The sequence below is a fragment of the Rhinopithecus bieti genome, unplaced genomic scaffold (genome assembly GCF_001698545.2).
Source record: "Rhinopithecus bieti isolate Rb0 unplaced genomic scaffold, ASM169854v2 scaffold_11565, whole genome shotgun sequence".
NCBI classification, from domain to species: Eukaryota; Metazoa; Chordata; class Mammalia; order Primates; family Cercopithecidae; genus Rhinopithecus; species Rhinopithecus bieti.
In genome coordinates, this window is record NW_016807049.1 from 456159 (window position 1) to 472624 (window position 16466).

Here is a 16466-nt window from a genome sequence, read left to right on the forward strand (position 1 = left end):
AAAAAAAAAAAAAAAGAAGAAGAAGAAGAAAAGGGAGAAAACAACCATATTCCATAAAGCATTGTTCCACAAATATGGTTCTCAATTCTGTATGACAAATATAAAGTGTTTTCTTAAAATCAGCCTAGGGGGTCATCATCCTGCTGAACTCCTCCACATAAACCTGAGGCTAATCTCACGCTATCTTCCCAGCCAATAACACAAAATACTTTAAGACAACAAAAGGAACAAAGAGAGAAAAGACCCCAAAATAAAAATTTCTTAAAGATTATGTCTGAATGCCATGCAATTAAAAATAAAAGATTACTTAAAATTAAGATTTAATAAAACGTATAATCTCTCTATCTTGCCTCTTCCAGTTATCTCTGAAGACAAAGGAAACACTTACCTGTTTCAGCATCCTCGAGCCTGTATTCTTCATCAGGAGGTTTGGATGATGGCCCCATGGATGGGACTCGTCTAGGAAACTGCCCTTCTGAATAGTCCAACGAGTGTGTGGGTTGACTAACTGCAGCCCAGGTATAAAGTTGATCTTGCTATATTTAAAAATAAAAAATGTTGAAATGCTATTAATTCAGTTACAAAAAAATCAGCCATGACTAATATATTGCAAAATCATTTCTATGTAAATTACTTATATATGCATATATATATGAAACATTAAAACAGTATTTTATACTATTCAGTGTAGATTCCTAAGGTACACATTTTTTTCATGCAGTCATTTTATCTTTATAACCACATTTGCCTCAACTTCATTTCTATAGTAAAACCTTCGCCTCTTTCTTTGGAGGGAGAGATGCTATATAGCCCTGCAGGGAATTATAAAATCAGAGAGTCCAGACACTCAATCAGAGAACTCCCTGAACTAGCATCTTTAATTCATCTGAATATGATATCCCTTTTAAAACTGTTTATATACTTGTGGGAATGTGAAAGGACAGGCTGTACTTGGGCACCACAGGACAATAATAGCTTCCGTGCCTTCAACCACAAAAGGCCCAGGAAACCGACTTATCTGGGGTCCAGGTTGGAAACTGTTTGGGAGAGAAACCATGAAAAAGTGAATGAACCCGCCAAGAAAAAAAAAAAAAAGAATTGAATAGGGGTCTTCTGGCCAAGAAAGACCTCGCCAGCTACAGACCAACAGAATCTGGACAGAATGAGAAAGCAGCTAGTACTATACCTAGGGCCAGGAGACAAACTACAAATCTCACAAGGAAGCCTGCTCCACAGCCTATAAACACCTTGGAAAACTGCTCATTAGGATTTCAGAATAACAATGTGTCCAGTCATTTTAGAATGCATATGCTTAATATATGCATGCCCTATATTTGTGACATTTTTCTGGGTGTATTTTCCTAATACCTTTGATCCACGTCAAGGAAAGCAAAGAGAAGAACAGTATGGTAGAAGTGAAAAACAAAAAAACCACTGTAATCGCTGGGTCGAGACTACAAAGTAAATGAGTAATCTGACGGATGTTGCTATTTCTGTATTTAACAAATTAAGAAATTCATAAAATAATCTCCAGCATGCTGGAGATACAATGTAGAGACCAGTTAGTTTAAGCTTTACATTTAGGGACAGTCATTAGCCCTAACTGAGAATTCAGATTCCTGGGGTCAGCCAGCATTGGATCAGAAAGGACCACATTTCAGACCTGGCTAAGCATTTGAGCTACTCATATATCTTCCAGCTATCCCATCTTGACCAACACCAGAAACTGTGCTATTTAGCATACTGAATATCAGAAACAGTTTTTTTATTGCTGAAATTAGTGGCTTTAATTAACATAATAAATATTAGGTATGAGCTGTCATTGGAGAACCTGAAGGAATTCAATGTAAGTAGATTGAGTACGACATCAGAGAACATGCCCACACTTAAAAAGGATAAAACTCAGGCAAGGGATGATGCCAGAGTGTGACAGCCTGAGAGTGCTGCCTCCCACCTCTAGTTTAGGAGGATGTCTCTTTGCCTGTTGCCAACATCCTATTCCTTGGTGTTTGTATCACATGGACCTTTCACACAAGGTGAGGTCAAGCACCTACCAGCGTGGCAAGCTGGCCATGCTCTGACTCTCAAGTCAGGTTGTATAGGCTCTTGTGCAAACTAATGTTCTATATTTAATAAATGTTTATATGTTGGGCAAAACTTCATTTGAGATTTCCTTTCATTAAAACCCAGTAAATCCTTGCCCCATATACAAAAATTCAAAATGGAACAAAGACCAAAACGTAAGACCTAAAACTACAAAACTCTTAGACAAAAACATACAGGAAAACTTCATAACATTGTTTTTGGCAATGAGTTCTTGAATATGACAACAAAAGCACAAGCAACAAAAATTTTTTTAAAAAATCAATGAAAACTATATCATAATTTAAAACTCCTGTGCATCAAAGGACACAATCAGAGTGAAAAGGCAACCTACAGAATGGGAGGAAGTATTTGCAAATCAACTCTGATAAGGATTTAATATCCTGAATATAGAAAGAACTCCCACAAGTCAACACCAAAAAACAACCTGATTTTAAAATGGGCGAAGGGCTTGAATAGACATTGTTTCAAAGGAGATACACAAAATAGTCAACAAGCATATGAAAAGATGCTCAATATCACTAATCATTATGGAAATGCAAATCAAAACTATAATGAGATCACCTCACACCCACCAGGATGGCTATTATTTAAAAAACAAACAAACAACAACAAAAATAAAATAAAGCACTAGCCTGGGCAACATGGCAAAACGTCATCTCTACAAAAATATAAAAATTAGGCAGGTATAGTGGCACACACCTGTAGTCCTAGTTAGTTGGGAGGCTAACATGGAAGGATCACTTGAGCCCCAGAAGTCAAGGCTACAGTGAGCCATGATCACGCCACTACACTCCAGCCCAGCAAAAGAGCAAGGCCCTATCCAAAACAATAACAACAACAAGATAGAACATAAGTGCTGGCAAGGATGTGGAGAAATTGAAAGCATTGTGTACTATTAGTGATACGGTAAAATGATACTGTTGCTATGGAAAACATATGGCAGTTCCTCAAAAAATTAAAAACAGAATTACCATATGATCCAGCAATTACACTTCTGGATATGTACGCAACAGAATTAAAAATAGGATCTTAAGGCCAGGCGCGGTGGCTTACGCCTGTAATCCCAGCACTTTGGGAGGCCGAGGTGGGTGGATCACGAGGTCAGGAGATCGAGACCATCCTGGCTAATACAGTGAAACCCGGTCTCTACTAAAAATACAAAAAATTAGCTGGGCGTGGTGGCGGGCACCTGTAGTCCCTGCTTCTCGGAAGGCTGAGGCAGGAGAATGGTGTGAACCCAGGAGGCGGCGGAGCTTGCAGTGAGCGGAGATCGCGCCACTGCACTCCAGCCTGGGCGACAAAGCAAGACTCCGTCTCAAAAAAAAAAAAAAAAAAGGAATCAAAGAAATATCTGTACACTTATGTTCGTAACAGCATTGTTCACAACAGCCAAAAGGGAAAAGCAACCCAAGTGTCCATCCATGAATGAACAGATAAACAAAATGTGATAGATATATAGATAAACTGGGAAATTATTTAGCCTTTAAATAGAAGGAAACTCTGATACATGCTACCGCATGGACGAACCTGGAGGACATCTGGCTAAATGAAATAAACCTGATACAAACAGACAAATACTTTATGATTCAACCCATATGAGGTACGTAGTATTGTCAAATTCATATTGTCAGAAAGTCAAATGGTGGTTGCCAGGGGTTGGGGAGATGGGGGATGGGAAGTTGTTGCAAAGTAATGGGTACAGAATTTCAGTTTTGCAAGAAGAAAAAATTCTGGAGGTTGATTGTGCAACAATGTGAATATACTTAACAATACCGAATTGGACACTTAAAATGGTTAAGGTGGGAAATTAATGTCCTGTGTATTTTGCCACAGTTAAAATTTTTAAAATAATTTTTTTAAAAACAGTGAATTGCAAGGCTGTTGGGAATAGCTAAGACTCACTTATTCAAGAGCAGTGTATGATTAAATTGACAGGTCAGTTCTTAAGAGGTAACATGGATACTGTGATGGCTTAAGAAAAGAACTGAACTGTAGCCAGGCATGTGGCTCACGCCTATAACACCAGCACTTTGGGAGGCTGAGTCAGGTAAATTGCTTGAGCCCAGGAGCTCAAGACCAGCCAGGACAACACAGTGAGACCCCACCTTTACAGAATAGTTAAAAAAAATTTAAAAAAAAAAAAGCCAGGGATGGTGCACACACTTTTATTCCTAGCTACTCAGGAGGCTGAAGTGAAAGGATCACTTGAGCCTGGGAGGTTGAGGCTGCAATGAGCGATGACTGTGCTTCTGTGCTCTAGCCTGGACAACAGAGTGAGACCCTGTCTCAAAAAAAAAAAAAAGAAAGAAAATTTTCTGAAATGTAACGCCCTCTCCACTCTACTCTTCGCCACCCTCCAGTTAGTGATGATGATACCTACTTTAGCTACAGTTATTCTACATATAAAAGAGGGAGCACCAGGCCGGGCGCGGTGGCTCAAGCCTGTAATCCCACCACTTTGGGAGGCCGAGACGGGCGGATCACGAGGTCAGGAGATCGAGACCATCCTGGCTAACACGGTGAAACCCCGTCTCTACTAAAAAAATACAAAAAAATAGCCGGGCGAGGTGGCGGGCGGCGCCTGTAGTCCCAGCTACCCAGGAGGCTGAGGCAGGAGAATGGCGTAAACCCAGGAGGCAGAGCTTGCAGTGAGCTGAGATCCGGCCACTGCACTCCAGCCTGGGTGACAGAGCGAGACTCCATCTCAAAAAAAAAAAAACAAAAAAAAACAAAAAAAAAGAGGGAGCACCAACAACCAAGGGGATAAACTATCTCACTGAGTTTCATCATTCACCAAAATACAAAGCATGCTAAAAGCACTCTAGAAAACCTCATATACACAAACAAAAGTATCTGGTCAGTCCCCCAGTCTTTGAACCACACCTCAGAACTGCGATATATTACTGGGCTGTAATCTCAAAGCCTCTCATTCATCACATAGCTCCACTAGCAGAAAATAAGCAAAACAGACTTCTTTCATGGGTTCTCCATGTCTGCAGAATCAAATCCCAACTCTTCAACTTAAATATCATTTCAGCATTCCTATATCCCTACTATCTTCCTTCCCAAATTCATTTCTCATTTCCTAAACCAAGCTTCACGCCACTAGAATGCCCTCTCCAGCTCTACCCACTCAAGGAGTCTAATCAATCATTTAAAAATCTAGTTGAAGTCCCATTTCACCTGAATCAGACCCTGAAAGGGTACACTTAATGTGTACTATCCAAAACGGTAGCTTGCCACCTAGTCCTGAGTGTATATCACGTTTCCTCGAATTGACTGCAAACTCCTTCAGGATGAGAAGGGTGTACACAGGTCTTGTAAATGTCCCCTAGCTCTGGACAGTGCTATGATGACTACACAAAAGCCACCTGAGGCCGGGCGTGGTAGCTCATGCCTGTAATCCCAATACTTTGGGAGGCCAAGGCGGGCAGATCACCTGAGATAAGGAGTTCGAGACCAGCCTGGCCAACATAGTGAAACCCCATCTCTACTAAAAGTACAAAAATTAGCTGGGCGTGGTGGCACACGCCTGTAATCCCAGCTATTTGGGAAGCTAAGGTGGGAGAATCATTTGAACCTGGCAGGCAGAGTTTGCAGTGAGCCAAGATCAGGCTACTGTGCTCCAGCCTGGGTGACAGAGCAAGACTCCATCTCAAAAAAAAAAAAAAAAAAAAAAAAAAAGCCACTTGATGCCTACTGAGTTATCACATTTATCAAAAATAAATAAAAGAGATGGCTGGTCAATACAGGCAGAGGCTGCAGCTGCTAATCTCATTTTCTTCATTTGTTTAGCAAGGTACCAAAAGGAAACTTTGTGGGTACCATATAGAAAATGAAGGTATCAGGTTATCTATTATGTCTAAATCTATTGATAATTAACTATTTAAAGAAAAAACATGGAGTAGGTAAAATTCCTAGGATATATTCATCACTCCCCCCTAAGCAAATCTCATCACTTTGTGGAGCCTCAATATTCTCATCAGTAGATCAGGAAAAATGTATCCCTTGTCTTTTGGGGGGAGCTTGCAGGAGGCAAGAGTTAATGATATGTGAAAAGAACTACAAAAATTACATGGTGATATTCAAATGTCATATGCCATGAATAGTATTTGTTTTGACTTTTAAAAATCTGTGTTTGATTACAATGGTCATACTTTTTTTGTTTAAAAAATCCTTTTCAGAGGAATTGAAAATCATTATCTCACATACACATCATCTCTACGTAACCAGCACTAAATCTTTCTGTGCTCTTTGGATGACTATAAGTAGTTGAGCAAACTGAGTTTTCTTGGCATTTGTGCTGTCTGTCAACAGGTTTTGCATGCAATTAACAATTGCCCTGTAGTATTTCCTCAACCATCCATAAATGTCTTCTTCTGTGTGTGTCTGTGTGTGTGTGTGTCTGTGTGTGTGTAACATTTCACGAATGTATTTGTTATTTTCCCAAATAGGGTATATGAGTTTCTAGCTGCCAGTTACCATATTCTATATTCCCCTGTTTTCTCAGGAATGTCAAATATAAATAATCAACATATTGTGAGTATTAAGGACAAGGTCAGGATGGATAAGAATTGCTTAACAGAGCAAATCACAGTTTTATTTTTGAGTTAAGGCAGGGATGCATTTTCATGGCTCCACTCCACATCCTTAAATTCTTAAGGTCTGTTTTGGCTTTTGCTGAATGACATTATGTCTTCTTATTAAAGAAAACAAATACAAGCTTTCTACCATAGGTATATGAGAAACTTTAAAATTACAACCTAAAAGTGGTGTAAGTAGGCTACAGGCCTGCTAGCTTAAGAAAAAGAAAAGTTACTTTTAGCAGCTATTTCCCCATCTTTTCACGAGGTTATAAATAACAACACCCAAAATAACTCAGAGCTATAATCCACAAATAATTTATCATAGTGTGTCCACTAGAAAATAAAATAACAATACTCAAAGGTAGGCATTCTAAGAGTGCTTCCTTGAGATTTTTACAGGTAAGTTGAGGGTTTGGTTCCCACCTTAAAATATTTCAGATCAATATTTTTTCTGGTTCTTCCATATGCAAGAAAATTTCATTGTCCAATGGTCTGTAATATTTTTTGTAGAAATTAATTTTATTATGTTAAAATACTCCTTAATGAGCTAGCAATTATTCATGTGGAGGAGAGTCCAGAAAACAGGTCCATGACTGAATTATCCTTGTCCTTGATGACAGAGATTCATGAATGACACACATCACACCATTCTCTGGAGTAACTGCTGAAGGTCTAAGAGGCGCTTCTCCCTGCCTGTTAGGCTGCTCCCATCGCACCACGACAGGATGGACGTTGTTTTTCTCTTTTGAATTAAATCTTGACAACACTTCGAATGCTCTTTCCAGAATGCATCAGTTCAAAGGCTTCGCTAATTTCATCAAAAGACAGATTGTGAGTCACAAATTCATCAACTTTTATCTTTTTGGGACCTATATTCAGACACCAACTTTGGGACACTTTCTACAGTCTTTCATCTTCCAAAGGCAGTGCCTTTCCATGTGTGACCTGTTACCAGCTGGAATGGACGAGTGGCAATTTCTTCACCTGAAGCTGCTACTCCAACCACTATGCTGATGTCCCAGCCCTTGTGACATGCCTCAAGTGCTGCTCTAATGTATTCCTAATACATTCAAAGGAATAGTCCACTCCTACATCAGTCATCTCAGTGAGTACTTCTTGGATGGGTTTACTAAAATCCTGAGGGTTAATACATTCAGTGGCTCCAAACTCATTGGCCCTTGGAAATTTATCTTGATTGATGTCCACACCAATGATTCCAGGAGGCACCAGCCACTTTACCACCCATAACTGCCAATCCAACTCCTCCCAGGCCAAAGATGGCACAAACAGAGCCAGGCTCCACCTTGGCTGTGTTCACAGCAGCAGCATAACCAGTTGAAATGCCACAACCTAGAAGGCAGACTTTATCCAAAGGTGCTAAAGAATCTATTTTAGCAACAGAGATATCAGCCACAACTGTGCATTCAGAAAATGTGCTGGTTCCCATGTAATGTAAAATTGTCTCTCCTTTGCAAGTAAATCTGCTGGTACCATCTGGCATTAATCCTTTCCCTTGAGTGACTTTTATCTTCTGGCAAAGGTTAGTTTCAGGATTTAGACAAAATTTGCATTCTCCACACTGTGGGATGTAAAGTGGGATGACAGTTATCACCCGCCTTCAGCTTAGTAACTCCCTCATCAACACTTTTCCACAATTCCAGCACCTTCATGTCCCAAGATCACTGGAAAACAACCCTCAGGATCAGCTCCGCTCAGGGTATAGGTGTTGGTGTGGCAAACTGCAGTGGCAAAGATCTTGATTTGAACTTCATGAGCCTTTGGGGGTGCCACCTCTATCTCCCCTACGGAGAGAGGCTTTCCACTGCAGCCTTGCACTTGATAATCTGGTTCGCCATGTCCACGGGTTCTCATCGGCATGGAGGGCGGACTGTATATTAATGCAGAACCTAGATTATTACTGTCTGAGAGGAATTGCTGCTATTCTCATTCCACAGTTGGCTTCTCTGTGAGTAGAGATAGGACGTCCATCTGTGTGGGAATTAATCTGAGTTTAGGTTCCTCTCTTAATAAGAAATGATCAGCACTGCCCCAGCTCAACTGTCTATCAAGGCCAGCAGACCCGTATTTAAGTAGCAAAATAGGGTAACTATATCCCAGATATTCCATAAAGTACAATCTCTCATCTGATATCACAGTGTACATGAAGGGGAAAACATTAAAATAAAATTGCCTCGAAGTATGCAGCTCACTGATTTCTTTATAACCACTCTAAAATCTATCCTGGTCAGGTGTGGTGGCTCACGCTTGTAATTCCAGCACTTTGGAAGGCCGAGGCAGGAGGATTACTTGAGCCCAGGAGTTGGAGACCAGCCAAGACAAGATAGCAAGACCCTATCTCTACAGAAAACAAATTTTTAGATGAAAAATTAGCCAAGTGTGGTGGCACACTCCTGTGGTCCCAGCTACTTGAGGCTGAAGTGGAAGGACTGCATGAGCCTGGGAGGTCGAGGCTGCAGTGGGCTGTGATTGCACCAGGGTACCCCAGCCTAGGCGACACAGTGAAACCCTGTCTCAAAAACAAAGCAAAACAAAACAAAATCAAATCAAATCAAATCAAATCTATCCCTAGATTATGTAGATAAATCTATCTCAGGCCAGCAGAGGGCTCTACACCTTGTCCTACTGACCTCAAAAAGAATTGCTTCAACTGAACTATGCTTGGAGGTGATCTCGGAGACAAGACTCCCAAGTCTACAGAAGACTGCTGAAAATGCCCATCCCATTACACAATATTTTGTGTAGGAGGGCTCTGAAGACACATTTATTCCTGATCTTAGAATTTCACAGCTCTGTCTAAAGAACTAAATAGTTGGATGGTAATTTGAGTTTGTGTTTTTTTGTTTGTTTGAGATGGAGATGGAGTCTCCACGTCCTGGGTTCAAGCGATTCTCCTGCCTCAGCCTCCAGATTAGCTGGGACTACAGACATGTGCCACCACGCCCAGCTAATTTTTGTATTTTTAGTTAAAGACGGGGTTTCACCATGTTGGCTAGGAAGATCTCGATCTCTTGACCTCATGATCCACCCGCCTCGGTCTCTCAAAGCGTTGGGATTACAGGCATGAGCCACTGCATCTGGCCATTTGTGTTTTATTTTTTTTAATCTCAGGGACAATATAAATTGTGTTGATCAGATGTGCTTTTCATTTTGGCTATTAAAAAAACACAGTGAAATTCATACATGGCCCACCTGCGACATGTTTGGAGATTCTGGAATATATGTTTTTGATTAGTCTCATTCGTGGTTGCACTTCAGTATTGTCTTGTCTTTTTTTCTTTAATCTTTTCACTGAAATAGCACATTTTTATGTTCTTATTATATCTTTTCTTTCTAATCACTGTAAATACTTTTTGGACTAGGTAACAATAAACATATTATTACTATTAGGGAAATAATGAAAAGGCCTTATTTATTTAATTACCTAAAGAGATGGGATCTCATTCTGTGGCCCAGGCTGAAGTGCAGTGGTGTGATCACAGGTCATTGCACGCTTCAATTCCTTAGTTCAAGCACTCCTACCACCTTAGCCTCCCAAGTAGCTGGGACTACAGGCGAGTGCCATCATGTCTGGCTAATTTCTTTTGTAGAGATGGAGTCTTGCTATGTTGCCCAGGGTGGTCTCAAACTCTTGAGCTCAAGTGATCCTCCCACCTCAGCCTCCCAAAGTGTTGGTATTCCAGGTGTGAGCCACTGTGCCCAATTAAGATGTCCATTTATTTATCTATTTTAACTCATTTGAACCATTTATAAGATAACTGACTGGCTGGATAAAAAGTAGATCTACTGAGAGTAGTCTGAATTGAACTCTCAATATCTGGGTTTGTGTTAATCATTTAATTATTAAAAAATAATAGCACAACCCTATAGAATTGTTATGAGGTAGGGAGATAAGAAAAACAATAACTAATCAGTACCATAATATAACATCATCCACTGTGTATATTTGCTAAATTTTCTTTTCTTTTGAGATGGAGTCTCAGTCTGTCACCCAGGCTGGAGTGCAGTGGTGTGATCTTGGCTCATTCAAGGGATTCTTCTGCCTCAGCTTCCTGAGTAGCTGGGATTACAAGAGTGTGCCACCAGGCCCAGCTAACTTTTTTATTTATAGTAAAGATGAAGTTTCACCATGTTGTCCAGGCTGGTCTCAAACTCCTGACCTCAAGCGATCCACTCGCCTCGGCCTCCCAAAGTGCTGGGATGGCAGGTGTGAGCCACTGCGCTCAGCCGATTTTCTAAATTTTCTTTGAATGTTTTATGTAGATGTAATCATAGTGCACGTGCTTTTATAAATAATACAGACCTTTAAAATAATTGCATCATCTTCACACTTGTAATTTCTATTTCTGCCACAATCTTCACACAACACTATAACATAGCCATTAAAACAGCTCTACATGGAACCCATAAATCTGACTGCCCAAAGCATCTATGGTTGGCTTTTAAATAAAAGGGTTTATTTTTAAAAAAAGGAAATGTATATAAAAATGACAAATGTAAAAGAATAATAAGATAACATCAAAAGATTAAACCCCAGGATGGACTGAGATCTCTGAAATGTTCACAAATAGGCCAGGCACTATGGTTCCCACCCGTCATCCAAGCACTTTGGGAGGACAAAGTGGGAAATTTACTTGAGCCCAGGAGTTTGAGGCTGCAGTGAGCTGTGATCACACCACTGTACTTCAGCCTGGGTGTCACAGCAAAATTCTGTCCACCCCCACCCCAGAATAAAATACAAATGACAAAGGAGTGTTTTCTTAGCTGTGTTTAAAAGAAGCACTAACATTACTACCAGCGAGATACAAATGGCACAAACTTTCTACAGAGAAATGTAATATCGAAATAATTTAAAAACCTATTTTTTTTTGAGATGGAGTCCTGCTCTGCCACCCAGGCTCAAGTAGAGTGGCATAATCTTGGCTCACTGCAAACTCTGCCTTCCAAGTTGGATTGATTCTCCTGCCTCAGCCTCCCAAGTAGCTGGGATTATAGGCATGCACCACCATATCCAGCTAATTTTTGTATTTTTGGTAGAGACGGGTTTTCATCATGTTGGCCAGGCTGGTCTCGAACTCCTGACCTCAGGTGATCCACCTGCCTCAGCCTCCCAAAGTGCTGGGATTACAGGTGTGAGCCACTGAGCCCAGTCAACCCATCCATTTCGAACCACCAATTCCACTCATAGAAGTCTTCTCCATGGCAAAAATGTATCAGTGACACACACAAATATTTATGTACTACAATATATTTATTTCAATGTTACTGCATTCTTTAAAAAGAAAAAAAGTAGAATTTCCAAAAATAGCAGTAAGAAAAAAATTGTTATTGTGTACCTATAATGGGACAATCAAGAGCCATTAAAATCATACCTCATTGAATGCCATGTAAAATATGTTTATAGTATGTTGCCAAGTGTAAATATTTGGCTGTAAATTGTATATTGTAAAAATAATACATGAGGCCGGGTGCAGTGGCTCACACCTGTAATCCCACCACTTTGGGAGGCTGAGGCAGGTGGATCTCCTGAGGTCAGAAGTTGAAGACCAGCCTGGCCAACATGGTGAAGCCCCATCTCTACTCTAAACACAAAAATTAGCTGGGTGTGGGGGCTGGCGCCTGTAATCTCACTTACTCGGGAGGTTCAAGCAGGAGAATCGCTTGAACCTGGGAGGCAGGGTTTGCAGTGAGCCAAGATCATGCCATTGCACTCCAGCCTGGGCAACAAGAGCAAAACTCTATCTCAAAAAAAAATTAATAATAATAATACATGAGCTAATGGCCACATAATGTATAATTATATAATGAGGTAATGTGTATGTGTATATATTTATATATTTACAATGGAACACATAAATGTGAGTTTATATATATCACATCTTAAAGGGAAGAGGAAAGGGAATATTAAATTAAGAAAAGCTTAGCAAGCCAGGATTCAGGGGAGAACACAGACCTAGGGAGTGGAGGTTGGCTCATGGGGGGGTCCTTTTGCCCCCACCCCTCAACACTTCACAGGATTCCTGTGAGAGTTTGTGGGCACATTATCAGGGGAAAGGGACTGGAGGACCCTGACCTCTAAGGGAGACTGGCCCTACTAACACCTCTACTTGGGGTTAGGATCTAAAATTCCATCACAGTAGTAACAAACGTAAACTAGAAGTAGGCAGGTTGAACATTTTCAGGGCTAAAATTCAACTTTAAAGCATCTACATCCTTGAACATACCTCAAGGTGATCTTGGAATGTTAGTGCCCCACGTCCCTGGCAAAAGCAAACATAAATCCTATCTGAGAAAAGATGAAATCAAACTAAGCATCTGCACAGTATAAAATTAAAAAAAAAAAAAAGAAAACGGAGACATAAATAAAAAATAAACAAAAATCAATAGAAACAGAAAAAGACACACAAAGATCCTAGATTATCAGACACACATTTTAAAATAGCTATGTTAAATCTCTCCAAGAAGATAAAAGACAAAATAGAGAACTTCAGCAAGGAGTGGTGGCTCATGCCAGTCATGCCAGCCTTGAACTCCTGGGCTCAAGCCATCCTCCCACCTCAGCCTCCTAAGTAGCTAGGACTACACTACAGGGGTACGTCACCACGCCACGCCACCACGTGAAATTTATTAAGTTAGGGAATCTCAAGGTTTCTTAATTTGTCTGTAAACAGGTCTTAAGTTTGCTTAATTTCTCAGGAAATAGGTGAAAGCACCAAAAAACAAAAAGTTAGTCATGCCAGCACTTTTGGGAGGTCGAGTTGGGAGGATTGCTTGAGTCCAGCAGTTTGAGACCAGGCTAGATAACATAGAGAGACCCCATCTCTACAAAAAATTTAAAAACTTGCCAGGTGTGGTGGTCCACACCTATAGTCCCAGCTACTTGGGAGGCTGAGTCTAGAGGATCACTTGAGCCCAGGAGGTTGAGGCTGCAGTGAGCTATGATCGCACCACTGCACTTCAGACTGGGAAACAAAATGAGACTCTAATTTAAATTTTAAAAAGAAAGAATGCCAACAGATAACTAGAAATAATTTTAAAAACTGAGCAATTCTAGAACTGATAAATAACCAAAATTAAAACCTCAACAGATCTACTTAATGGTAGATTAGAAGCAGCTGAATAAAAAATTAGTGCATTCAAAGAGGGATAAAAAGAAACAATTCCGAATGAAGAAACAGAGTCAAAAAGATGGGAAATATTGCAGAGAAAATCAGAGGATAAAAGATACAGTGAAGAACTCTAACCTATGTATAATTGGAGTCCCAGAAAAAAAAAAATCATAAAGATAATAACATAGAAGCATTATCTATAGAGAGATCATTCCTGAAAATGTAGAAAGAAAGAATCAAACTACTACTGATTTCAAAGCCCTATAAATCCTGTAAATGGGTGAATACAGTAAAACTGCTATAAAAGAGCTAAAAATAACATCTTAAAAGCAGCCACAAATAGATTACCTTCAAAGAATCAATAGATAGATTATTTTTGTTAAGAAGCTAGCGTCATTGAAAGCTAGAAGATAGTGGAATGATCTTTTTTAAACTGCCTACTAGAATTCTACACCTTGTAAAAATATTTTTCAAGAAGAAAATGAAAGAAATCTATTTTAAGACAAAAAAACACTAAAGAATTTGTCACCTAGCAGGCTTGCACCAAAGGAAATACAAAAAGATGCTCTTTGGGCTGAAAGAAAATAATCCCAAACAGATTCCTGAAGATGCAGAAAGAAAGAGCAAAGAAAAAAGATTAAATAAATACCAAACAGAAACAGTATTAATGTCTTGTGGAGATAATATAGAAAGATAATTAAAATGAAATAACAATGTGTCACTTGGAAGCAAAATTTATTAAGTTAGGGAATCTCAAGGTTGCTTAATTTGTCTGGAAACAGGTCTTAAGGTTGCTTAATTTGTCAGGAAATAGATGAAGGTACCAAAAAACAAAAACAAAAAAGGCAAAAATGTATGCGATTTTAAAAGACAAGCCTAGGTGTAGTGGCTCAGGCCTGTAATCTCAGCACTTTGGGAGGTCAAGACCGAAGGGACTGCTTGAGCCCAGGAGTTCAAGACCAGCCTGGGAAAGACAGTAAAATCTCACCTTTACAAAAAAATTTAGAAATTTAAAAATAAACATAAACATTATCTTGGCGTGGTGATGCACCCCTGTAGTGTAGTCCTAGCTACTTAGGAGGCTGAGGTGGGAGGATGGCTTGAGCCCAGGAGTTCAAGGCTGCAGTAAGCTATGATTATGCCACCGCACTCCACCATGGGTGACAGAGTGAGACCTTGTATCGATAATAAAATAATAATACTAATAAAAGATAGTTGGTAAAATTACAGTTTTCAAACTACCAGAGAGAACAATTAAATAGTAAAGCGTAACTGATAAATCCAAAAGACACAAAAGGAAAAGGACTATAGAACAGATAAGACAAATGGAAAATGTACAATAAAATAGTACTTTAAATCCAAGCATTTAAACAATTGTATTAAATATAAATGGGCTTAGTTACACTTCAGTAAAAAGCAAGACTGTCAGACAAGATAAAAAATGAGTTCCAAACCTATGCTCTTTATTGAAGATACAAATAAAAGGTATAAAATGATTAAGATTACTAGAAAGTAAAAGATATAACATGTAAAGTTTAAACTAAAGAAGGCAAGTATAGCTATATTAATAACAGATAATATTTCACAGCAAAAAGCATCATAAGAAACAAAGTGGAAGTATTCTATTGAGAAAAATGTAATTCATAAGGAAAATAAATAATTCTAAATATGTGTGCTTCAAATAACATGGCTTCAAAGCACATATAGCAAAAATTGGCAGAGCTATAAGGAAAAAAAAAACATGTCCACAAACATAGTAGCAATAACTTTCTCAATAGCTGCTACAATGAAAAGAAAAAAGTAAGGATATGGAAGATCTGAACAACATCATCAGCAATTTGCTTAATGGACTTAAGCAGAACATTTAACCTAAGATACTCTTTTCAAGCATACACAGCACACTGATGAAAGCTGATCATATCTTGGGCTATGGTAAATCTCAATAAATGGCAACATACTGAAATGAAGAGTATGTTTTCTTAATATAATGCAATTAAATTAGAAATAATAAAAGAAGATAAAGTCTCCATGTTTGGACATCAAGCAATAAAATTCTAAATCACATATTATTCAAAAAAGACAACATAGTCAAAATCTTTAAATATTTTTAAATGAGTGATATATAAATATTTGCCTTAACTTTAGAGATACAGTTAATCATGTTTAGAGAGAAATCTTTAGTTTTAAATGCACATATTAAAAAGATAAAAGGCTACAAAGGTCAGTATGTTAAATATCCATCTAAAGAATTTAGGAGAGAAAAAGATCCAGCAATTTAGTCCAAAGAAGGGAGAAAGAAGGAAACAGATTTAAGTGTTAATAAATAGCCTCCAAAGAAGACTTCTGAAAAGCTAATAAAATTAAAACTTTGCCAAGTATAATCAAGTAGAGATACAAATAACTAATGTCAGAAATGAAAAGGAAACATAATATTGATCCTACAGGCTTTAAAGTGGTAAAGATACTAGAATAACTTTACACTAAACTTTTAAAATATTAGATAAAACATAATTTTTAAGAAAAAAATGCAATTTACCAAAATCAACATATAAAACAGAAAACGTGATTCGTTCCATAACTAGCTTTTGCTTTCTTTTTTTGAGATAGAGTCTTGCTCCGTCACCCAGGCTGGAGTGCAGTGGCAGGA

At 38.9% G+C, this 16466-nt stretch overlaps 1 protein-coding gene and 1 pseudogene across 1 annotated transcript in view; both read right to left on the reverse strand.

The window, feature by feature from the left end:
* FMN2 (formin 2) overlaps positions 1-16466 on the reverse strand; it is a 411725-nt gene that overhangs the window by 322173 nt on the left and 73086 nt on the right. The window contains 1 exon segment of the mRNA XM_017879766.1: positions 389-536. Coding sequence (XP_017735255.1) covers positions 389-536 — 148 coding nt within the window.
* Positions 7443-8569, reverse strand: LOC108534412 (alcohol dehydrogenase class-3 pseudogene; annotated as a pseudogene).